Here is a 26,019-nt window from a genome sequence, read left to right as displayed (position 1 = left end):
GTATTTATTGTATATTTGTTATTATTTTATGTATTGTATTTTTATTAGTTATGTATTGTATTTTTATTAGTTATGTATTGTATTTTCAGTAATTATTTGTTGTATTTTCATTATAAATTTATTTTCAGTAATTATTTATTTTTGCTATAAGTTCCCAATAATTATTGGAGAATAAACTACCATTATTTAATAGAGATTAGACTATTAATTAGCTTAAATAAATTATTATTATTATATTTGTATTATAAAAATTATTATAAATAGTGTATAAAAAATACTTTTTAATTATCTAAAAGTTTAAAATATAAAAAAAAATTATCTACTCTTATGTGTTTCTATTGTTTCAATTTCACTTAACAAAGAATTCATATTGACTACATCCTACTAAATGATAATGCCACTTGTTTTGTGGTACATGAATATCTCATATATCAGAATTGGATAAATTCAACCAAAGCTAAAATAAAAGCATGTGTGTTATATAATTGAGATTTTAGTATCACTTAACACTTTCTCCTATAAAAATTCCATTGCTTAGGAGGGAATTCAACGAATTGTTGTGACAAAAGAAAACAGCCTAGCTATAAAAGAGAGGGTTCCTCTCTTCCTCTCTCAAATCTCAATAACTCTCAGATAACCTCCTAATAGCCCAGTGAGGTACCAAACAATATCTTCACTCCGGCTATTGGGACTACGTTCTTGATTTCATCTCTCTTGATTGTGCTATCATCAATTATCCAAAATGAGGCCATAGCATCATCTCATGAGTCTCATCACCAATCAGTGTTGGATACAGATGGCAATGAGATCAAAGCATGACAACCCTACTACATTGTCTCAGCCATCCGAGGTGGTGGAGGCAGTGTGTCACTCGATAGAAGAGAGAGGTCTCACTCATCAGTTGTGAGGCAACATGGTTCTGAAATGCACTTTGGCACGCCTGTATCGTTCTCTCCAGCATCAGCTTCAATGGAAAGAAGAATTGTCTCACTCCCCAAATAGCGAGCCATTGGGAGGATGCTTCTCGGAGTGGGTATCCCATCATCATCTAGGGCAAGAACTATCCTCGAGTCAATAGATGTGAACATCAAATTCTCGGATATTCCTGTAGTTTGGTAGGTTCAAGAATCACAAGGATCATCTTTGTCAAGCACGAGAAGGTACGTTACAATTGGTGGACAACAGGGACACCCTGATTCCTCAACTATGAGAAATTGGTTCAAGATCGAACAGATTAGCAACAATAGCCCAGAGTACCACATTGCACATTGCCCTAGTGTGTGCGAGTCATGTGAGGTTGTGTGTGGGAATGTGGGCATATCATCAAAGAGTGGGAAAAGATGGCTTTCCATGTCTGATCATAGAGAGTTTCCATTTGTGTTTGTCAAGGCCCAACAAAACTAACTGCATGGCATGAAAAATGATGAATTCAATAAGGGGCTACATCATCTCTAAATTGCACTATGATTCATAGCAACACACAAATTTTGTTTGCTTTTGTGTTTTTTTGGGATTTTTTTTTTCAAAAATTGATCAAGTATTTATAAAAAATAAGGAATGAATGAATGAGAGACTCTTCTTTGACTTTTATTTATTTATTTCTATTTTATTATTTTGTTCATTGCAATGCAATATTGGTAGATTAATTTGGACCTGCTAAAAAAAAAGAAACCTGTGGGACATGGTTTTATTGATTAATTAACTAGAGGGACAAACCAAGGTCTAGTTTAGCTCATATTTGTGAATTCTTCATGGACTAAAACCTCAATCTCCCGCCCCCCACCCAAAAATAAAAGCCTAAATCCAAGTTGAAACTTAAAATTGTTAAAATTAGTTCATCAATATGTGGAGACATGGAGTTAGGATATGTTGTAACAAGGTAAATGTGTTTTTGCACACTGAGAGCATGACAACCCAGCGATACATTGGAAACATTTCCCCATGAATGCAAAACATCTATATCTATATATTAAAACGGAATGCAGCAAGTTGGCACTTTCTTGTGCTTTGGTTATTTTGGCCAAGACACTTTACTATGCTCTCCTCTTGATAATGTTTTACCCTAATTCAATGGTTATGAGAGTTGTTGTATGCCATTCGGTGTTGGGTTAGTATAATGTAGACTTGTTTGGGAATTAACATCAAATAATATTAGTTATTGAATAATAATAATAATAATAATAATAATAATAATAATAATAATAATAATAATAATAATAATAATAATATGATTAGATATATAAATTTGGATTAAAAATTTTAAATAGTGTAAATAATAAAATAGCTTAATACTTAATTAATTTAAAACTTATAAAAATTAAATGTATAATTAATTAATATAAATATATTAATAATTAAGTTAGTTAACATTTCATCTACAACTTAAGCAAATTAAAATTATAATTAAGTATCATAAAACTCAATTCAACTTTAAAATGTTAGTAATTCAAAATTAATTATTAATGATAAAAAATCCATTTAAATACCACTATAATAATTAATGTATATGTTTAAAGAAATAGATGAAAAAACTCATATCTTTCCATTCATTTGGTCATCCCTGAACAATTTACAATTCTACATGGGAACCTACATACTGATGAGGGACACATGAATTTGTCAATTCCCTAATTATTAAGGAAATGGTAATTAATGGCCTCATAGTAGGAATTTGTCAATTCCCTATCTATCTATCTATCTATTTACACACACACACACACACATACACATACATTAAAACAAAGCGGTCAAGAAATTTTCTCCTTTTTTTGAATTTATTATTTTTTTATTCCATGTCATTTTTGAAACAACCAATGAGATGCATTTTCCCAATAACCTAAATAATCACTTCTTATAAACTATCTCCCCCACTTTCTCCAAAATTATCTCTAATTCCTATTTATCTTCTAAGTTATCTCTAATTCCTATTTATCTTCAAAATTATCTCTAATTTAATAGAGAGTTTCTCTCCTAAATTATCTCTAATTCCTATTTATCCTCTCCCCTACTTTTTTTTTTATCTATGTCTATCTAAAGAAAGTTTGGATAAAAAAAAATTAAGAATTATTTAAATATTATAATAAAATTATATAATAACTTTAAAATATTTATTAAAAACACAAAAAATAATTTTATATTTTTACAAAGTATATCACGAAATTATGTACTAACAATTTAAATTATGTTGTTCTGGATTATCAACTTAAATGTTTTTAAAATATTTAATAGTATGTAATAGCTTTAAATAAATAAAATGCAAATAACAAAAATAAATAAATATTTAATTAACTAAATATTTATCATAACTAGATTTTAAATAGTTAAATAACGAATTTATGTAATAAATTAAAAAATCTTCAAAATAAAAAAATAATTATAACATAATATTGAAATTAATAATAATTTGATATATTACAAAATTATGTAATAATAGTATGAATTATGATTTTATGGATAATTAAATTCAATAAATAATTAATATTTCAAAATTTAAATATTTTACATATTATTTAAGTATTTAAATAACTAAATATTTTAAATAGAAAAATATTTAACATAACTAGATTTTAAATAGTTAAAATAAAGAAATCATGTAATAAATTAAAAAAAAAAACCTGAAAAGTATAAAAATAATTATAACATAATTTTGAAATTAATAATAATTTAATATTTTTACATAATTTTGTAAATAACTAATTTCTCTCATATCAAATAATAATACGAGAAAATAACTTTCAAAAAAATTAATAGTTATTAATAATAATTTTAAAGTCTTAATCTGTATTGATTATATAATTGTATATACTAAAATTAATATTATGGTATTTCAGTAATTATTTATTATTTTTTTGTGATAAATGTGTTTTCAATGATTATGTATAAATTTATTCTGTTTTGTTATTTAATAGAAAATTTTCAATAATTCTTGGAGTTTAAACTATTATTATTGAAATTTTGAAATTTAATATATTGTACTTATTGTATTTTATTAGAGGTTAAACTATTATTTGAGATTATACTATTTATTGAATAAGTTAATATATTTTTAGTACCTATTGTATTTTTTCATTATCATTATATTTTCAATAATTGTTTATTTTCATTATAAATTTTCAATAATTATTGGAGATTAAACTATTGTTATTTATCAGAGATGAGACTATTCATTTAGCTGAAATTATGTGTTCATTAGTTGGCTCGGTTCAGTCGTATGCTTTTTAGCCAACCAAATTGACTTAGTCTGGTTGGGGTGTTGGTCAATTGAAACCGACTAACCTTTTGTGAAAATTGACCAACTCAAGTTGTATCGGCTTGGGTCGATTTTTTGGTTTAGTCAGTCGATTCAAAAGATTTAAACTTAAAAATTATAGTGCAATTATTAAAAAATAAATTTAAAAATTAGATTTATGATATAAAAAAATTTAGACTAAGAAATATGGGAAATTTCTCACTTTTCCCTATTAGAAATTATATTTAAAATATAAAGTATTATATATCCATGGTTAGGTCACTCGATTTTGATCAGTTTACAAATGGTCAAAGTGAAACTGAACTAACTTGGTCGAATTGGGAAATTTTTAATCAAAGCCGACCTAAAATACTAGAAAACTGACCAACTTAGGTCAAGTTAATCGGGTTGGTCAGTTTCATCAATTTGATGAATAAGCCTAACTGAAATTAATTATTGTTATTTTTATATTATAAAAAATTTATTAAAAGTAGTATATAAAATATGAATAATTATTAATTATTCAAAGTTTTGAAAATATAAAACAATTGTATACTCTTATGTGGTTCTATTATGGTCATTTACTATAACACACCTTATAGTTTGACATATTTACTTAAACCTACCTTATAGTTTTCATTTTACTAAAACTTCCCATATATTTTACAAATTATTTACTTAATCATCATTTCATTAAGGAGTGTTTGTTTTGTCATTAGGCCCATGATTTTTTATTTCAAAAATACCCTTAACACTTTTTTTTTGCACAAAAAACAAAATTGACCAAATATAGCCAATAGAATGATTGTCTGTGTTTTATTAAGGGCAAAATTGATATTCTTATTTTTATTTTTATTTTCTTTTGATTAAATTTATTTAAATGAACATTAGGGTCAACATTGTCATTTTCCAATATCATCTAATGAAAGATTGATTAAATCCATCACAAATTATAAGTGATGTTTTAGTAAAATACTAACTATAGAGTACACTTTAGTAAATCCATGAAACTATAAGAATTATTTTAGTAAATTACCCTTTCTATCATTTAGCTTTCGTTTAATAAATCCCGTGCATGGCACGGGTCCCCGCTAGTTAGAGTTTATAAGCTGACTTTCTAACTTGAATTAAGAAATCAAACAACACGATTTGACAGCAAGAGTGACACTTTATTTGGAATTGAAATTTATTTATTCCTTTTTCAAGTGGTACGTTGGCCATTTGTTTGAATTATTATTCCTCTTTTGGAATCATCTTAATCTATTTAGACCATTCACTAGGACTATTGTTATCATCTCAACTAATCAACCAAATAACTCCTATCCTATTACCTAACATCTCTGGTTTGCAAACCATATCCTATTCTCATCCACATGTGTCCTTATTGAAAAAAATGCTCTACCATAGCCCCATTCTATCACAGGCAAATGGTTTGGGTGGCTAGCGTTTAAATTGGGTACGACCCATTTGGTGACGACTGAAGTGATTCCATGGAGCATTATTTGGGATAGAAATTTCAATCTGATTCGTTGACTTAATTTGTTTCAAAGACAATATCTATATATGAACCCCTTCAAGTTGAAAGCGATGCTCAAGGGTTTATAGGTCACCCAACAAGGAGTTTGCAAAATCAGTTCAGTACTTACTCAAACCAGACTGGATTTACATTTAAGAATGCTTCAGTGAATCAAACATACTGAGTTGTACACTGATGGACAAACAGAGAGAGATTGCTCATATGTACAGGGTAGCTAGAGAATTACTCATGAGTTGTATATGGTCCAACAAGTTTGTGTGTGGTTGTGAATAATGTTCTTAATTATGAAACCACATGTTCTTTAAGATTAAAATGGCAGAAAGAAAAAAAAAATGAGAGAAAACAGATTTCATTTCTACTTACTCTAAGGAAATAAAATTCTCAATATTAACTGATATTTCACAAAATTAAATGTTCATCACAATCATCACAACAGATGCTTAATTACTTATAGAAATTCCTCAGAATTAAATGGAAAGAATCTCGGCTTCCATTAGAGCTTCCCACTAGGAACAAGACACACACTCTCTCTATCACCACATTGGATGATTCTTTAGAGCAAATCCTCTCCAGAAAGATATATATTCAAGTGTGAATTCTGTAAAGAATAAATAGAAGTGAATTTCCGTAATGTGTCACACAAACCAATCACACACGTTGTTGCAGTAAATTAATTACAGGTAACCTGTATAAACTTTCTGTCGGAAAGCCACTAATTTTCTATCACCATTCCTCCATACACTAATCTCTATATATCTTATTAATTAGATCTCTCTGATTACTATCATCTCCTCACACAGTTCTTCTTAGAAAGGGGGGAAGGCTTTAATTACTTGTTGGATTACTTGATGAGAGAAGGAGAAACAATTAGTTATGAATGGGTGGGTTCTTTCGAGCTGGGGTGTAATCCATTACCACCAAGTCTGCAGCTCCTTCCAAATACTCTTCATTGGCCATATATTCATCGCTCTGAGTCTTTCCTGTACCCACCGCCGGACGAGGAGTATGGCCGACGTCACTACTACCACCCTTCGGCATACTTCTAGCTGCATCAACCAACCAAAACCGATTAACTCAGAACGGAATTGAACTAAGTTTGACGGATAATCTGAACTCATAGAGACTAGTTATTACCTCCTACGACTGTGATAGAGATGAAGAAGAAGAAGAAGAAGAGAAGGAGGATAACAAGCAGAAGAGCACTACGTTTGCATGGCACCACAGGCGTCATATCTCTTGAGGGAGAGTGCTGTGGAGACTAGAGGAGGTTTGTTAGAGGACTAGTCGATCCTGTTGTCTATGAGCTCACGGTCATACCTTCTTATATAGATAGAGCGAGAAGTAGGTAGATGGATTTGTGGTGCGACATTTATCTTGTAGCAATTTTACGTGATTACACTACTTGTGTCAAGATTTGTTGAAATGCTTAGTCATAACTTCCTCTCACGTAGGAGGAGCGCTCAGTGTTGGCTGCATAGAGAGAGAGAGAGATCTGGAAGTAGCTACTCTGTTGTGGGGTTGGCACGCAGTGAGTAGATGACTTTGCCACTTGTCACGATTACTGAGGTGGGCTCCTGTAGGTCCCACTTATTAGTTCATTTCTCCCATTGGATCAGCACATCAGATCTCTTAAAACATGATCAATCTGCCAATCGCCTGTTTGTTGTGTGAAAATGTATTAGGTGAGAGAAATTCAACCCCTTTGGAACAAACCATAGAATATTAGTTGGGTCCTCCAGGGTAATCCTGTAAGAATCGGGTTAGCTACATGAAAGAGTGGTGTAATTGCTCATGGTGGTTTTTTGGGTTGACGGATCGGTTCAAGAACTGCTCCACCCAACAAAAAAAAAATCCGCGAATAAACCGAGCCAAGTTGGGCCGTGGGCATGGCCCAAGAGTTAGAATGATGTCGTGGAAGGAAACAACGAGTTAAGAAGGGACCGTGATGGCCGACAGCGATGGGGCCAGGACTCTGGGCCGCAAAAGGCGATGGGGCCAGGACTCTGGGCCGCAAAAGGCGATGGACGACTCTGCTACGTGAAGCCACGTGGGACACGTTATGTGCTGCACCAAATTCTTAGGCCCACGGGCCCATCTTGTCCCTCAATGAGTGTATAAACTAAACTCGTCATTTCGTACAAAGTAAGACTTTTTAAGATTTAATTATCTGTCCTGTAGAGGGAGTTAAGGACAAAAATATAAATGTAAATGAAGACAAAAGGCGATGCCTCTTTTAAAGACAATGAAACCATGTTGGGGTGTGGGTAGTGTCTGAAATAAAGCCCAACTTGCTCAGATGGACAAGGGACCCAACCAAGTTGGTCCAATGGTCCTGGGCCTCAATTTCTAGCTTTTCCCTTCTTTGGGTGGTTCAGCCCTTTGTTTATCTACCTTACATTTCCAGAACACCCACATTATGATGTAAATTGTATGGATTTTTAATGGACCTGATTTCGGACTGTCGTGTCGATTATCGCATCAAAGCCGACACATGTCCACCTTTATTCACATGACACCGGCGTGAACTTGTATTTGATTGCATGATCAATCACATGATGATGATAATGATGATGATGATGATTTAGACTATTAAGAGAAGGCTTGGATGATGATGATATAATAGAGATTAGGAATAATATAGGGTGATTTGAGGTCTTAATCTCCCACTTGTGTTTTTGTTTCTTCTCTGTGAGGGGAGAGCACAAGTCTATGTATCACTGTCTGCTCCCCTAAATTAAGGACCCCGACATGGGATAGATAAAGAAGCAACATCTCACATGTATATGTTGGAAATCTGCACAGCCTGCTAGAGACAGAAATGCTCTTTCCCCCCTCAGTCCTTTCTCACATATGAATCTTGGTAATGGAATGACCACCCATCTGCACATTTGCAGTCTACAGATGGTGACAAACTCCATTAATGCAATCCCTAACGCGTAGCAAATGGGTTCACCAGGTTGATTGAATCACAGTTGAATAATTGAAAAGCCTGGTTAAAGAGGGACTCAGGGAAGGAAATACCCTGTCCAGATTCTCCACCATCCACCAGAGGTAATTGCATTATACATGGGATAGTTTACTATAGCCTATAGGAGTGAAGTTGATTTGTCCTGGTTGGGGAAGGGGGGGAGATTCAATATTCACTATCCTTGTCCTACTCTTCTCACCTTACCACGTGTCTAATGTACCAGATATTGGGACCCACCATTAAATGGATTCAACCTTGGAAATTGCCTATACCAGAAATAACTGTACATGTTTTCTTCTGTTCACTTGAATGTTGAATATGAACTGATTTATTGATCAAATGGTTGAAATTTATCAGGTATTGCTGATTTTGGTTATACTCTCATGTTGAATCAATCCAATTGTGCTTTACATTGTATTTTGTTTAGAATCAATTATTTATTGAGTTTGGTCTGTAATCAAATACCACTTTTTTTTATGCAAACTGAGTACCTAATTTACATAGGAAATTTTGAAGAGTTTTTTTTTTTTTTTTAACATGTCAAACACACCATAATTTTCCATTTAAACTCAAAACACACTAGATTGAATGGTCCTTGATCATATGATCTATTGGGTGTGTTTGGGAACCACATGAAAAGAGAAAAAAAGGCGTTTTTTTAACATTGAAATGGGTGTCAAAACAGACTATATAAAGAAAGCTTATGGGCTTAAACATGGGATTAGCTGTGAAGAAAGTAAAGTTACTTAAGTGCCTGTTCATTGCTTCATGTGTTTTCAGAGGCAACCAAAGCGTTCAATTTCATTTTTGAATTCTAGCTTTAACATTGAATCCATTCTTTTCTTTTCCCATGATTGCAATTTTGCTTTTCCAAAAATTATGCCCAAAAGCTTTCTCCTTTTATGTATGTTATAATTTGAAAACCTTGTGTATGCTATTTAATTATTTATTATCTAGTAATATTTATTTTATTATTCATTAAAATATTTTATAACTCATTATTTTAATTAATTAATTATGGAATACATATTGTTAATTATTGATTATTAATTTATATAATTAATTAATGTTTATTTTTAAAAAATATATTAATAATTATTTAAGAAATATTACTTATCATCATCATCATCATCATTATATAGAGGTAAATTGTTTAATTGATTTGTTAAAAGTAAAACAATGTATCTCACATGTAGGATTAAAATAGTTAATTGTCACTTGTTAGAACTAAACATTCAAATTTCATAACATTCTTTTCATCATTTAGACTTCAGACTTGTAGAATTTCCACTTGGTTAAGTCTTTCCATGGCCATGGCCGTAATGTTAAGGTAGGATTGGAAAACCATAATTTTGTTGGTGGAGCCCTTGTGACACCTACTCTAAGTTGGGATTCTTGGAGGATGTCTATAAAGTGTGAATTAGAGGCTAAAATTGTCATTTATGCTAAAATAAGCATTTGTGTGGTAAGTTGTTCACCAAACATCCACACCCTAATAAGTACTTTAAATACCCAATAAGTGGTTTGGCAAATGAGTCACCAAACAATATTAAGTGGTTCAAAATTTCAAATAAGAACTTTACAACAAGTTCTTATTTCTCAAAGCACTTAATCACCAAACATAGCCTTAAGCCGAGTTTAAGAGTGCTTATTCTAATAAGCACTTATGAGAGTTCAGTGATAAAACACTTATTTTAAACACAAGTAGTACAAATATTTTTAAAATGGTGTGGTGGGCCAAGATAGGCCAGAAAGGAAATAAGCATTTAACAATATGCCCAAAATTTAGGCCAAGTTTGAGAGTGCTTAAAAATATGTGCTTGTTTGAATAAGCACTTATTTTAGGCCAGAACCACACCATTAAGCACTTATTGGTGTTTGGGAAATAAGCCCAAAATAAGTACTTATTAGATATGCCCAAAATTCCAGTTTTTTTAAGTGTTTATACAATAAGCACCGATTCAATTTTTTTCTCCCATGATTGTCCCTGGTTAATTTTTAGAATACCACTTATACCCTTTCAATGTCAAAAACGTTGGGCACGCAAATGCAACTAATATAACCCATCTATCATTGGTAACCAGCTCCCACATCCGATACCACCCCTTTTCATTCAAAGTTCTAGAACTCCATCCAGATTTTTTTTTTTTTTTTTTTGGCTTCTTCGGTATAAATTTAGAGCATTTCCCACCACATCCTTTTCATTCTACCCTATATGTTATTTGAGTATCGACGAGACCTAGTCCAACTTCGTGTCCATCCAACTTCCAAGCACCCTTCTTTCTGTTTTACTCTTCTTCTATTGCATGTTTTAGTTGTTGGTGACCTCGTTTATGGATTGGTTCTTGGGGATGAATTCTGATCAATCTTCGACACAATGCCCTCAGTGTCGATAAGAATTCTTCTATTACCAATATATGGAATGCTTACAGGAGGCTTGCGATGGTATAAACCAAGTAGAGAGAGTGTGCCCACCACCCAATGGTAGAGAGAGAGACCACCACCCACATGAATCTAACTTAAAATGAGATCAGAATGGGACAAAGTGTGCCCTCCATTGCTATTTCTTGTTGAATTGTATAAAAGGATAAAAATGGAATTCTCTTATGCTTCTTAAATAACTATACATGTCTGTTTTTTTTTTTGATAATCCACAACGTGTCTAAGGTAGCGTTTGATAAATCTAAAATCTGAAAAGTTAAAAAATATTGTCTAAAATCTGAAAAGAAGCATAGGTGATTTTTTTACTTTTTAAAGGTTCTGAATCCATAAGTTTGTTTGTTTTGGATCAACCCTTTACCATATGAAATTCATTTATTTTACTATTTTACCCCTATAATATACTATTTGGAAATGTTGACTTCAATTGGCATTATCTCATGAAAAAATCATTTTCAACTTCAAAATAATATTGAAACAATACAAATAATAAATAATAAATTAATAATTAAAAATTACTAATTAATAAATAAAATGATTAAAATTAAAAATAATAATTAATGACTATAAAAATATTAAAATAGTTAATAATTAATAATTTACACAAATAAAAATTAAAATAAATTTTAAAAATTAATGGAATAATTAAAAATTACTAGTTAATAACAACAATTAATGTTTAATAAAAATACTAAAATAATTAATAATTAGTAAAACAATTTATAATTAATTAATATTATTATTAATCACCCTCTTGAGAGAGAACCACCGCCGCTGCAAGTCGTAGAGGCGGTGGCGGGAAGACAAGAGAGAGAGAGAGAGAGAGAGAGAGAGAGAGAGAATGGGGTATGGGTATTTTTTTAGTTTAAGCCACGTTTAAAACATGTCTAAGCGCGCTAAGTGACAGGCCTAAGTCTTAAAATTCAAATATAAAAAAAAATCAGATCATATTTCAAATGCAATACCAAATAAGCATTGCATCTGAAAAACATATATTTCAGACTTCATATGTCTGAAAAGTGTTATGAAACGCCACCTAAGTAGACGTCTATAAATCACAAAACTTAATGAGTTGTAATTGAAATTGCATGGAGTATTTATTTGGACAAATTTAACTACTCTATACACTTGGAGTTACATGTTGATTTGTAGATGAATTACAAATTACTTGGAATCTCTAAGAAGTGGCAATAGATCTTTAAGGCTTTTGGACTTTTTCTTAACTTAAATAAAAACCCCTCTTGAAATACTATTTTTCGTTCCATTATATTATCTCTCATTAAGTCTCATATTTAAGGTTAACTTCCATTATCTCTCGTTGAATCATATGTTTAATGTATTTTTTGTTTCTTGTCATTAAATTTCACTAATTAAATTCATGAATAACAATTTTAATAGTATAAAAACTTATGTATTCAATCAACTTGAAAAAAAGGGTTTTAGGTATCATCATAAAAATAATTTATATGAATAATATAAATGGAATATAAAATTTAAAATTGCCTTAGCAATGAAACCATTATCATGTTTGTTAAATGATGGAAATGGAATACAAAATTTATGAAAAAATAAAATTAATGTCTATTCCATCACCTTACCAAACAAATCAAATGATTCTATTGTTTGATTAGCTAGGTCACCATGTTGTTGGCCAAGTCAATGATTTTTTATGAATAAACAATTTGGTGGAAAATGAACCTAAAATCCTGGTTAAGTAACTATTCAAATAGTCTGATCAATCTCTTAGAAAGTAATGGTTCAAATAGCACAATGATTAAATTGAAAATACTGATATATGCTATAGAGTAAGAAAAATTGATACAAGTCTTTAAGTTGAAAGGCAATAAATCACCAATGTGTATAGAATTATTGTTGTTATTATCATTTGAATTGCCACGTGCAAAGCATATGCACATTTACCTGTGTGTGTATTTATATATATATATATATATAAATAATATAAGCTTGAAAATTTGTCCAAGCTAAATGTGATCACCCCTAGAGAAGAGTTGGGGAAAGAAGGGAAATGTGGAAAGCTTATACAACAAGGTAGGGGAGGCAAGGAAACCTATACAATAATTTGGATTTTGTCTTCACAAAATTTGTTCTCACGTTGTCATTCCAATGCACAATTGTTGTAAGGACGGTGTGAGAGCAAATTTTGTGAGGATAAAATTCGGATCTCCATATACAAGATTTGTATTGGTTACCTTACCTTTCTCTTCCTTTCACTACCTTTTCTTTTAAGCCAAACACAGCGTTACAAGATAACCTATGGAAACATACCATTGCTGATTTTTAGTGTCTTGTTAAGTTGTTAATCATGAGACGACCAAGAGGAATATGGGTGGTGTTTAGAGAGAGACTGAGAGTCAATTGGATTGGATCTGGTCTAATCCGATCTAGTTCAATGTGAGTCCATTATAAATGGACCAGGTCCAATCCAATCCAATGAATATTTTGGACCAGTCCAATTTATCCAAATTTATTTTAATTTAGATTAATTCTAACCTAAACCTGGTCCACTGACACCTATATTCTTATCTTCTATCAATGGACTAAATATTGACTCAATATAATCAAATCCAATATAAATTCATTATGGATGGACCAGGTCCAATCCAATCCAATAAATACTTTGGATCATTATGTCTGGGCTGGTCCAATTCAGTATGTCTTATTGATCTGTCCAATCTGCCCAAATTGATTTTTGTTTGGATGGGGTCCATTTTTATTGGCATTCTAGGGAATAGGTAACCAGCAACTAGTTGTGCAAGTTAGGTAGGCTGGGTAATGTTTAAGCTCAACCTAGGCCCAACCCTAAGAATTGGGCCTATGGCCAGAGCCCGACCAAGGCCTGAGGTCAAGCTTGAATTGTTCAATCCGGGCTTGGTCTAAATCGAAATTTGATACACTCGGGTTCGGCTCAAGCCTAGGCCGGACTTGGGTTCATCAATCACCCCACTTTAAAATTTAATATAAATGTTATCTCTGTCTCTCTCCCCTATATAATATTATTTATCAAAAGAAATATGCATATATGTATTTGTATATGCATTACTGTATGTACATGGGTGAACCAGGCTCAGGCTAGGATAAAGTAGGATTGGGCTTGGGCTATCTAAGGGCTAGGCCCGGGCCCGGCCCGCAAAATAGAAAAGGCCCAACTTTTGGGCCCAAGCCCACACGAGATCCTAAAGTTCAATCCCAATCCGTTGAAAATTGCAGGCTGGGTCGGTTCGGGATTTGGTTGGACCCGCCCGCATCGCTACCAGCAGTTTTGGTGGTGTTTTGTGGCAAAAGCGTGTCCCGGCTCCTGAGCTTCTATCGTAGAGCCCAGGTCGTTCCCCGCGCGGAACCCAAGTTCAAAGAGAAAGCCTTGGAGAGAGAAAGGGCGGGACTGTACTGTAGAGTAGTCTCTCTCTCTCTGGTTCTGGAGAAATGGCTCACCAGCCCATCCCAGTGGAAATTTCCGACGAGGATAACGAGCCTATCTCTCCTGTACGATTCCTCAACAAGAAACAGAGAAGAGACAATAATGCAAGCTTGCCCACCGTTCTCGTTATCGACGACGATCCCACCCCTCATAAACCAAATCATACTGCCACACCCTCGTTTGTCCCCGAAACCCCAATGTCCAATCCTGGCAACTCCGAGGTTTCCATCGTCAAGTTCACTGCTGGTCTCTCCGATCCCAAAACCAGGTTCTCGGATGAGAAGTTTTCTGGTAGGTGTTCGGTCTGAATGCATCGGTATCTTTTATTTAATTCACTGTAATTTGGGTGATTATCGTTTGTTGTTTGTGTTCTTCGATGTTCTGTAGGTTTATTTGTTCTTTTAGCTTTGACTTGAAGTGACTGGATGAGCATGAAATGTTCTTCATCATTTTTGCTACCCGTGACGGGTTGAGAAAGTTGATAATTGGGAGTGGTTTGGCTTTGTTTATACTTTTGGCAGGAATTAGCGGTTTGATATATTTGGAGTCCGATAGCGAGTCCGGAAGTGGCTGTGAGAGAGAAAGTTTGAAAGAGAGTGAAATCATGGATATACGTTTTGATGTAGCAAGGCGTCCAGAAATGAACTCCACATTCTTGGAACCTCCATGTTCCCTTGGTAATTATATTTTACTATTTTTCTCCCACATAATATTAACTGTTTGTTCCTTTTATTTGGATGATAGGGCGGGCATCTAGGGATATTGGGTGTTGGAGATTAATAACTCTTGTTACTAGACATTTTTTTTTTAATTAAGATTAAAAGTTATATTTTCAATGTTACACCTGAATTATTTTAAGTTTTAACTATGTAGCAAACTAACACTTTTCGTTGTAAGGTTTATAAATTTGGAAAAAAGAATTGCCTTTTGCAGTAAGATATATTCGTTCATCATTTTTATGGAAGTAACAAACTATGCTACCAGGGAATGCCAATTTAGTACAAGTTAATGGGGAAAATCCACGCAACTATGATCTTGAAGGTACTGTTTGTCAGGTAGTTTGTTATATCTCTCTAGTAAATTTGGTGTTAGATGAGTTGTCAACATTACTTACTCAAACGATCAAACACTTTTCATTTGCATGTACTTTAAAGTATGGTATCTCTCCTTAATTTATGCCTTATGAATGTATATGTTGAGCTTACATGTGTCTCATTGATGCGATTAGATCACAGAGTAAAGGGTATCTTATTGTATTTCTTTAGTTATCAAACATCATTTACATATTGAGAAATAGGCATTTGATTCTACTGTTTAAGAATTTTAAAAGCATCAATATGTTCAGGACATTTAAACACTGTAATTCTTAAGAACTTAATACAGGATTCTTTGAAGAATATAGATGCTTCCTCTCAAATTTATAAACATAATTGCCAATAAAAAATGGAACATGGATTCAATGGAAATTATCAATGACCTTGAATGGTTTTTCTTCTAATTGTTATCAAGCTTAGATGAGTGATTTGTGATTGAATTTTTACTCCATACAGTGGATCACATTAAACTTTTCCTTGTCATGCAATTTATTAGGAAAAAAAAAGGTCTGGAATGTGGAAGTCTGACTTGTTTGCAGATGCAAATAAGTGGATCTCAGATGATTCAGAAAACTAAGACGTGGGGGTGTCTTAATACTGAAATAGAGTGCAAGTATTCCTGAATCATCAACATCCATTTGACTAGAAATTGAGTACTCTCTCTTGAATGGTTATCAACACGCCAATTCCATTTGTAATTTCTATGATTTTTTGTGTGAAAAAAAACGATAGCTGCACATATCATATTCTTTTATGGTGACTTATGGTATTCTATTTATTTTCCTTTTTCTCCTTACTTGTTATCTGTCTTGAAGTTCCATTACCTAAGGGTAAATATATTTTCAGTATAAGTATGTAGATGAACAACTTTTCAAACTCAGGAATTTAAATTTAATACTTTTGCTCATTCTCCAATGGGCATTGAGCTTGTACGTCACACTTTTCCTGTATGAGTATGGCAGGACTGAAAGTTGAACTCTTCTTGAAAATCTTGACATTTTGTCCTTCTATTGCTTTATTGCATCTGAATGAAATGAATGGTGTATATCTCAGGAAATGGAATCACCCCCTTCAACCCTGCAAATGATAATGACTTCAAAACATTCCATGTAGGTAGATGTTGATCATAACAAGGAAAATGGTTTGCCAGAACAAGCACTTAATGCAACAAAGCAGAAAAAGAGAAACTGTGGAACTAATACAGAGAAAAAAAATCAAAAGGAAGAAGCAATGGCCAAGAAAAGGCAAATGAAAGAAGAAAGGAATCGCTTAATTGAAGAAAGGAAACTAAAGAGGGAGGTCAGTTCCTTCGGTATAGCTTTGTTTTGGGACTATTAGTTTATGTAAGATGCATTGACCTAATTAAGATTCCATATTCAGCAAGAGAAGTTGCAAAAAGAAGCTCTAAAAGCTGAAGCAGCACAAAGGAAAAAAATGGAAAAAGAAAAGCAGAAGTGGGAGAAAGGGAAGCTTGCGGTAAAATCTATTGTAGCCAAAATTGACGCTAAAGTAGTTGAACTGGGGTCTGTTGGAGGTATGCCACATATTTTCCTATTTGTTATTCTTCTTAGAAACAGATAGTTCATCTGAATATATGCATGCCATTTGTCCACAAATCTAGTATTGTTTACATGTATTACTTTCTTCATTCAGGACATCTCCTTACTAGGTTATCTGAAAAAGGTCTCACTTTCCATATAACCAAGAACCCAATTGAAAGATCAATTTTATGGATAATGGATGTTCCTGAACAAATTGCAGAGGTAACATAAAGCTTAAATTTTATTAGCAGGGTGATAATGGGTTTCCAGGCCTTTCTCTTCTGTTTAGTTTCTAAACCTGATTGTCTGAATTATTAGTGTATCCTTGATATTCTGTAGATATGTATTTTTAAGGGCAGGAATAACAGAAACTGGTTGTTATAGATTCAGTATGCAGCAATTAATTTGGTTGGCAGTTTCTGTAAATAGGGCTATGTGGTAATTGGGTTTGGGGTCAACTTTGGTTGACTTGGATCTTATTTGATCAGGTGATTGTGAACTAAATGCTATTGCTTTTTAGTTCAGGTGAGTGGCTGACATGGTTGACTTTTGTATAGTCATCAATTCAATTCTGGAGAAGAATATTTGCTTGGCACTTAATGCCAATATCCACATGTCATAATGTGAAAACACAGTTTATCCTGGTGTCAATTGAGAGTATGATAGTGCAATGATTCAATCAAGAATTCAAGGAGCCTAGATCTTATGATTTACTTTTGTGGGTGGGTGGGAGGAGTCCAACATGCTCTTAAGCAACAATTACATTGACAAAGTTGACTGAAAAAAGGATCTAAAATAGTTCAAAAAATTTGCAAGATATTCTGAACCTTAGATACACATTGACATTCCAGAGTTTTGACTTTTGAAAGTTTAAGAAATGGCTTATGAATGTGCCTCTTGTGCATGACATGAAATCAGGATTCTCTTGCTCATGTTTTTGATTGAGTGTCTTGTATCACCTGGATTAATATATTGTCTCAGAATGACTTCCAGTAAGTGTTTCTGGATTGCAAATGCTACTGGACTTTTCTTCTGTTGAGTTTGATCCTATTTATGTGTTTCCTGTTTTGCTTGGAAACCTCATTGAAGTTCTGATGCATCTCGGGCTCAAATTATATTATTTGGAACATTCTTTTGCAGGAGATGTTAATTTTGTTAATTTGTTGCAGCTTTCATCCAAGGGATCAAAAGTTCCATACGTTTTACTTGTTTATGAGGCTGAAGAATTCTGTAATATGGTCATCAATCAATCCTTCCTGGATCATGTTTCTAGAGTTCAAAATCTTTACCCATCTTACACAGTCTGCTACCTCACAAACAAGTTAATGGCCTATATCAATAAGAGGTATAACCATTGGAGAGGTACCCCTCAGGAGTTAAAACATCTTTATATTTTTATTTTTGTAATGTTTGCTGTTATTTAATTTGCACCACTCTAAGTGCTTGTGTGCTTTATCCAACATGATATCATCATGGCCTTGGATGATCTACTCTCTCATAAATAATTGAAAGACAGATAGGTTGTGTAAGCTCTGTATTTGACCCAATTAATAAAATTCTCTTTCTCTCTCTCCCCCCCCCCCCCTTTTGTAATGTTTGCTGTTATTTTATTTGCGTTGCTGTAAATACTTCTGTGCTTTAATGTAACATGATATCATGACAACCTTGGATGATAGGGAGGGAGGAAGGGAGAGAATATTACTAATTGGAGGGATGATGTGACAGATCAAAACTGTCCATGGGGTAGGGGACTGACCCTTATTGGTAAGGTGTTATCCTCTAGTTGACATCAATCCATACACTACCTTTCCCTTTGTGGCTTTTACAACAAATATTATCTGTTCATAGTTTTAATCTTCTAATACAAGTGCTACCCAAGAAGAGGGCTTATTGTGGACATATTACTGCTACTTTGGGCTGAAATTTGCCTCATGAATAGAGTTGTCTTGACAAACATGTGGTCCATTTTTGGCTTCTAACTGAATTGTCATATATGATATAAATTAAGCAATGTAGTTCATGCATATATGTGTTAATGGTGTTTATGATTTCAATGGGTGGCCTGCTTCATACACGTCCTTATGTTAATGTGTTTAGAGCTGGAAAACATGATATTGGACCATTCAATTTATTATTGAGAAGCTCTAGCCCTAACTTGGATCAAATTGAGAATGCATGTATCAACTTCAATGATAGTGTTCCATCATGCATTATTTTTATCTTTATTTTTGTGTTGAATAACTTGACAGTTTATATATATATATATATCTGTTTGTAAACTTGTCTGAACATTTTTAGATTCTAGTTTGTTTATCTTATGTATGTTGGTCTGCATTTAATTTGGTTTGGTAATAAACTATACCACTGCTGCAATAATTAGAACCCTGGAGTTTTGACATTGACTTAGGGAACAGAGCCAATACAAGAATCCTTCAAATGATAGTTGCTGGAAACGCCCACCAGTTGAAGAGGTTGAATGTCCAAAAATTTTGAAGATTTCAACTTTCCATCTTTTTTGTAGATTTATCTGAAATATGTCTATTTTCCAGGTGCTGTCAAAATTAACTACACACTTTGATAGGGTACATTCCAGGCAATGCATAGATGAAGCTGAGATAGCTGAACATGTTGTTGGTTTGACATGTAGCCTTGCCAATTGCCAATTTAGGTGTGTACTTAGATTTTCTGACCTTGTATCTTAAATAGGAGCTATTCTTGTCAATGATCTTTTCTAATTATCATTGCCTTTTGTGAAAGCTTGTTTTCTGTGTTTCAATTTCTTGTCTCTTTTACAAGAAAATCTTGTGAAGAGTTACCATTATTCTGTCTCATCATTTACTGTCATATGCTGAAATTTTGAAGCATTACTAATGCATAAATATCATAATTAAATAAACTCCCTTACTGTCATTGTTTTGATTCTTTAAAGAGTAGCACCTCTTTCATTTTCATTAGAATAGGAAAACCAATTATAGAAATTAGAATGTGTATTAATTGAATGGTTCTTTCTCCAAAACCAATTATCTTAAGATTACCATTCCATGCACTTCTTTCCCTTCTTTTCTGGGATTTAATTGTTTCATTTACTTAACATTCGTGAACAAGCGGAATGATATTTTGTTTGTAACTTGACATGCTAGCATTTAATTCAAGTTTTGAACTTAAAAAATTAATGTGAACACTACTAAGAACTGACCAATTGGGTGAACCTTATTAGGCCTTGGTGTGATTGTGATACATGTAGACAAGGTGGGCATGTAAATGTTACACTTGGAAGCAAGGATTACTTTGGAAGAGGGAAACAAGGATTAAATTTTGTAATCATGAGGATGGACAAGTATGATTTATATGTTTGTAAAATAACATTGATATCGAAATTAGTAATATTCACATATTGTTCATTCAAGTATTTATTATCTAAAAATATACAATTTTTTGATATTATCTCTCTAATGTAGGATCATCTAAAAATATACCAAGAACAGAAATTGCAGAATTGCTGCTATCATACCTGCACTTAAAGAACACATAATGATTCATATACTAATTCTGAATACAACTAAACTATGATGACAAATAAAGTACTAGGCTGGACCCACAAACAACCTGTAAAATGACCTACTATCTAAAATACAAAAATACCTATTTTCCAAAAAAAAAGTCCAGTTTTAAGTTTCTCGTTCCTGCATCACTCTATTTCCTCTCTTTCTGAAAGACATAACTACTAACACAAGCACATAGGTTCAGCCTAATTATATCCACATGTTGAGAGCAAGTAGCACAGACTAGTGCCAAAGGAAGAAAATCCCAAACATCTCACCTTGTGAGGAACTACTCGACAACAAAAACAGTTATATAATAACTTGGCTAGTTCTTTGTCAGGGTAACTCAAAGTCCAGTACCACCTTGAAGAGTGAAGAAGCAAGGAATTAGACCAGATTGACAGAGCTGTAGTAGAATAGCTGGTTGTAATAGGCTTATCTTTTAATGAACCCAAACCACTATGACTTACCAGAAATGAAAATGAATTTCATATAAACTATTCTGTGAAATTATTTCTGTGTTTTGCTTTCTGGTTTGCTTTTGTGTATTGCATCTGTGATGATAAACTTTTTGAATTGAATTTTTTCCATCTGATGTTTAATTTCAGAAAGAAGTTGACACGCCTATCAGTAAATGCTAATGGAGCCCTTATCCCCAAGGATTTCATTGATAGGAACTTAATAAAAAATAATGTGTGGTGAGTTATTCTTTTCATACTGATAATGAGATTGCCTATGAAAAAAGTACTTGGTTTCAATATCAATAAAAAAGTACTTAGTTTCAAAGTTTTATTGTATTAAAATGTCAAAATTTCATGTATTCATTGTGAGCTATTTATTTCATACCAGTCATAAGATTATCTATGACAGTGCTGCTTGGTTTTATATGCTCTATTCTGTTAATTGCTTTTCTTGTTAATGTCAAACCTAATAACTTTATCAATCACGTGTACTTCTCTTCTTTGATAACTGAATGTTCAGAAAATTCATATTCATCCACTACCACTTATATTGTTGTTGTTATTGTAGTTATTTATTGGTTCATCCTGTCAAATATTATGTATAATGTTTACATTGTGATGTGGTGCTGGCAAAAAACTCCAAAATTCAGGCAACTAGTTTGCTTTATGGTAACTAATTTGGTGCAGTTTTCTGTAAAATTACCTCAAAGAAGATAGAGCATCCCTAATTTGAATTAAAGCAATAGCCCCCTTAAAATCTTGATTAATCCATGCATTGAGACGTAAGAAACTGCTACCCTGGTACTTTGCATTTTTTAGCTAATCCCATACAGTTAGGACAATGCTTTGTTGAGTTGATTCGAGGTTATACTTCACATGTTTCTCCTACTTATATTGAAACAGCATGATACTGTCATTGCTGTAGCCTCCTACTTATATTGGAATGGCATGATACTGTCATTGCTGTAGCCTCCTACTTATATTGGAATGACATGATACTGGCATTGCTATAGCCACACCGCACACTGCATATGTAATTCTGAACTACATGTTTGTTGATAGCATGGTACTTTTGGTTGTTTTTCTTTTTCCCCTCTTGAACACTAAACAATTTGAATACATGGTTTTCCTAAATTGGCAAGTGCTTACTTCTGGGCTGCAGGGCCTGTAAAATAATCTGGGACAATATAACTTGCCACATCTCCCATAATTTAAGTTCAGACTCACCAATAAATTGGATCTGCCGTGAAGATGAAGTAGGCAAATTATTGTCTTGCAACATGTATAATTGCTTGTTATTCTATACATCTGGATAGAGAAACAGGACTCTTTGCTCAAGGGTAGTCTATTGTGCTTATTATTCATGTAGGCAATCTTTGTAGCAAATCTTACTATTTGAGAAACTAAAAATATGAAAATTTTCTTATATTTAGTGTAGTAAAGCACAGTGGTAGTGATACATAGCCTAACAACTAAAACTGAAGGAGTAGAGTTAGCATCTCATGGCACACTCGTATTTCTGTAGTTGAGATGTTGAGATGTGTGGTGTACCACTATCTCCTCTATTTTTATTGTGAAAAAGCAAAAAAGTAAGATAGTGTATTTATATAACCATGCAAAAAGGAGATACATCAGCCCATGTATAATGAGAACCTGTACATTGGGAATATACAAAAGGAGTATTCAGCCAAAAAAGGTCCAACTTGTAAAAAAAGAATTAAGGCCTTGTTTGTTTTTCGGGAAACCACTTACTGTGCTTACCTGGGCAAATGTTTCCTGGGAAACACTTACCCAGGTAAGTGCACTTACCAGTGTTCTTTTGTTTCCCAGGTAATGTTAAACAATGACTGTTTTGTCCATGAAAGTGTCATTGTTGAAGGGGCAATGTTGTCTCATCATATGTTAGCAATTTTCCCCATGGGCAGGATAGTTATTTATCCAAGTGGGTGGAGGATAATACTTACCCAGCTAACTGCTGCATTCAGGATTTGTTCTTTTCTGTGGGACCCACTAATACCAAAAAATGGACATTGATAAATTGGTCAACTCTCATGCTGACCAACTTACCTGCCCCTGTTTACTGAAAAACGAATGAGGCCTAAGTTGGGATGCCCTCAAAAATTCTTTGTACACCCAACCAAGAACACAACAAGCCTGTAAGGTTATTTTTAATTTCCTCCAAGTCAGTGAATTTGTTGCCAAAAATCTGATGATTTCTTTCCTTCCAAATTAACCAGGCGATAGCAGCTGGAGAAGTATTCGATAGAAGCTTGCCCCTTCTATTTAATCCTTTAACTGTCCATCCTTACAGAAGCTGTAATAGTGAATCCAGGAAGCAGAAATGAAGGCCAATGCAGGAAGTTGCCATTATCCATACCTGGCAAGAGTACTTGTATTGGATGAAGAAATGATTTGAAGACTCTGGGACTTCGTGGCATAAAGAAGAGAGAGCATCAGATGGGGGCAACCCTCTCTTATTAATGTGTCCATTGTCAGACACCCTTCATGAGTGGCTGTCTAAACAAGAAATATCTTTGATGGAATGTGGGTGCACCAAATTCTGGCCCAAGGAAAAGCATTTTTCCTACATAGGAGATTAAGTGAATGGTTTCACTGAGAACTCGCATGATTTCTCCCAAGACCAAATCCTGTCGTCATCCAGACTATATTAGGTTTTATGCCCTGAATGAGATTTAGAAGGTCAAGGGTGGGCCCCAAATTATATCTTCATTCACTAGGCAAAGCACTCTTCAACTGTAGCACTGGCATCCTTATCTTGGGGAGTTTTTCTCTCAGTGTAAATTCCCCATACCATTTGTCTTTCTAGAAGCTGATTTGATTGCCTTTCCCTGTAACTGGTTCCTTTCTGGAACTCAAGGAGAACTTTTTGGATGTTGCTCCAGACTGCACACACCATTGGGGAGAAGCCAGGCCTAGAGTCCCACCTGTGTCTTGTCAGTTAGTATTTTTCTGCTATAATCATTTTCCATAAGCTTCATCTTTCCCTGTAGAACCTCCAACACCATTTGCCAAGAAGAGACTTGTTGATTTTTCTGATATTCCTGACACCAAGGCCTTCATATTTTGTAAGTCGGCACATAGTATTCCAGTTCACTAAGTGAAACTTAATCTGTTTCTCCATCCAGCCCACAGGAATGCCCTCATTTTCTTCTCTAAATGCTTTGCAACACCGGTGGAAACTTGAAAGAAAGATAGGTAGTAGATTGGGAGGGAGGACATAACACTTCTAATCAAGGTAAGTTTTCCACCTTTTGATAAATATTTTGATTTTCACATAGTATCAAACCTTTCCATGATTGCTTTCCATATTCTCTTAGAACTACTTTTTGCACCGAGGGGTAAGCCAGTATTGGTGGTTGCTTATTTCCCAGTTTTGCAGCCCAAAATGCCAGCTAATTGGTCAGCCATGTTCTCTTCCCGTGTCAGCATTATTTCACTTTTTGGTAAATTAATTTTAAGCCCTGAAACCATTTCAAACCACCTTAATAAATAACCCAGATGGACCAGTTGATCTGCTGAAGCATCACAAAAGAAAATGGTGTCATTTGCAAATTGAAACAAAAGGATTTGCTTCATATTATCACAAGCCTTAAAATCAATTTTTAGAGAACCAGACCGTACATAGAACCGGAAAGGGAAGAGGTTCATGGGTCAAATGTTCAACCATGGTCAAACTGGAGGTCGAACTGTGATGATGTGGCATATACATGTATATACCACGGGACACATAAATACTATAAATAATGTATTGTACAAATAGTGTTCTATTTGAGTATGGTGGATATATGGTTAGTTCTTTAATTTTTAAAGTAATTGACCAGGGTTCAAAACTCCTAAATCACATTTTCTTTTACATGTGCATTAATGCAATATGTAGTTATGTAAAGGATTCATAAATAACACAAACAATGAAGTGGATTAATCATTAATGGTAACGACTAACAAAACAATAAAAAAGGTCAGGGTTCAAATCTTGATATTTTCAGTTTGAAAATTCCACATATTTGAGACCCAAATGGTTTTAGGAAACTGGGATTGGTTCACTGGTTCTCCGGTTAAACTGGCTGGTCAGCTGGTTTTGGGTGGTTTTCTACCTATTCCAGTTTCCTAAACACTGCTCAAAACCTTGAATGTACCCTCCTTGGCTCCTTCAATTGCCCATGTCTGAGCCTACTCAAGGCCTCCATGACTATATTGAAGAGTGTTACAACTTGAGAAAAAGGTGAGAAAAGAAAAGCAAAAGAAGGGAAAAAGGTAGAGAGAGAGGTCTTGTGCAGTAGAAAGCGAGGAAAGAAAGTGAGAGAGAAAAGAGGTCTTTAGGAAGAAGATACGGATCCAACTCTTCCCCTCTATCGACCTGAATGGTTATTCCACTATTTAGAATGTGTAAACTTACAAAAATGCCCCTGTCAAGTGATTCTTCACAGGGGAAATACAATGCTTTACCAAAAGACAAAACTGCTCTCTATAGCCATACATTTCAAAAAAGAGAAATGGAGACAGTGAGTCTCCTTGTCTAAGACCCATTGAACTTTTAAATTTCGCACAAGATGGAGTCGGTGTGGTGACACATACATTGATCCAGTTGCTCCACTTGGATGTAAAATTCATTCTGGCCAATATATGGTCAAGGAAGCTCCAAGTAATGGTCAAAAGCCTTTTCAGCCTTAAAGATTATCCCACTTTTACCTTCCCTTTTTCTTGACTTGAGTCAACCAACTCATTAGCAATAAGAACCTCATCTAGTATTTT

The 26,019-nt window shown here is 33.7% G+C and overlaps 1 protein-coding gene, 1 long non-coding RNA gene and 1 pseudogene across 7 annotated transcripts in view; 2 read left to right on the top strand and 1 right to left on the bottom strand.

The window, feature by feature from the left end:
* Positions 1–394: 394 nt before the first annotated feature.
* On the top strand, positions 395–1,404 carry LOC148851533 (kunitz trypsin inhibitor 5-like; annotated as a pseudogene).
* Positions 1,405–6,240: 4,836 nt separating this feature from the next.
* On the bottom strand, positions 6,241–7,063 carry LOC148851532 (uncharacterized). The gene is made up of 2 exons (XR_016098646.1): positions 6,900–7,063; positions 6,241–6,811 (listed from the first exon to the last, which is right to left on the bottom strand). It is a non-coding gene; the product is annotated as an uncharacterized LOC148851532 (long non-coding RNA).
* A 7,420-nt stretch (positions 7,064–14,483) lies between these two features.
* Positions 14,484–26,019, top strand: part of LOC148851531 (crossover junction endonuclease EME1B-like) — a 30,185-nt gene continuing 18,649 nt past the window's right edge. For 4 of the 6 annotated variants that reach the window (XR_016098767.1, XR_016098769.1, XR_016098768.1 and 1 more), the window contains exons 1-10: positions 14,484–14,899; positions 15,130–15,285; positions 15,593–15,663; positions 16,816–17,001; positions 17,083–17,236; positions 17,356–17,465; positions 18,413–18,588; positions 19,651–19,714; positions 19,793–19,911; positions 21,394–21,483. Coding sequence is in view for 3 of the 6 variants with exons in the window: in XM_088942908.1 (XP_088799034.1) it covers positions 14,614–14,899; positions 15,130–15,285; positions 15,593–15,663; positions 16,816–17,001; positions 17,083–17,236; positions 17,356–17,465; positions 18,413–18,588; positions 19,651–19,714; positions 19,793–19,911; positions 21,394–21,483 (1,412 nt within the window). In the remaining 3 variants the exon portion in view is untranslated. Of the gene's footprint in view, positions 14,900–15,129; positions 15,286–15,592; positions 15,664–16,815; positions 17,002–17,082; positions 17,237–17,355; positions 17,466–18,412; positions 18,589–19,650; positions 19,715–19,792; positions 19,912–21,393; positions 21,484–23,483; positions 23,621–26,019 lie in introns of those variants that run through there. The other 2 variants (XM_088942910.1, XM_088942909.1) reach the window with 2 other exon arrangements.

This window comes from Nelumbo lutea, chromosome 5 (assembly GCF_056320005.1).
Source record: "Nelumbo lutea isolate HS-2025 chromosome 5, American lotus-T2T, whole genome shotgun sequence".
In the NCBI taxonomy this organism is placed as follows: domain Eukaryota; kingdom Viridiplantae; phylum Streptophyta; class Magnoliopsida; order Proteales; family Nelumbonaceae; genus Nelumbo; species Nelumbo lutea.
This window is presented reverse-complemented; position numbering and strand designations above follow the sequence as displayed.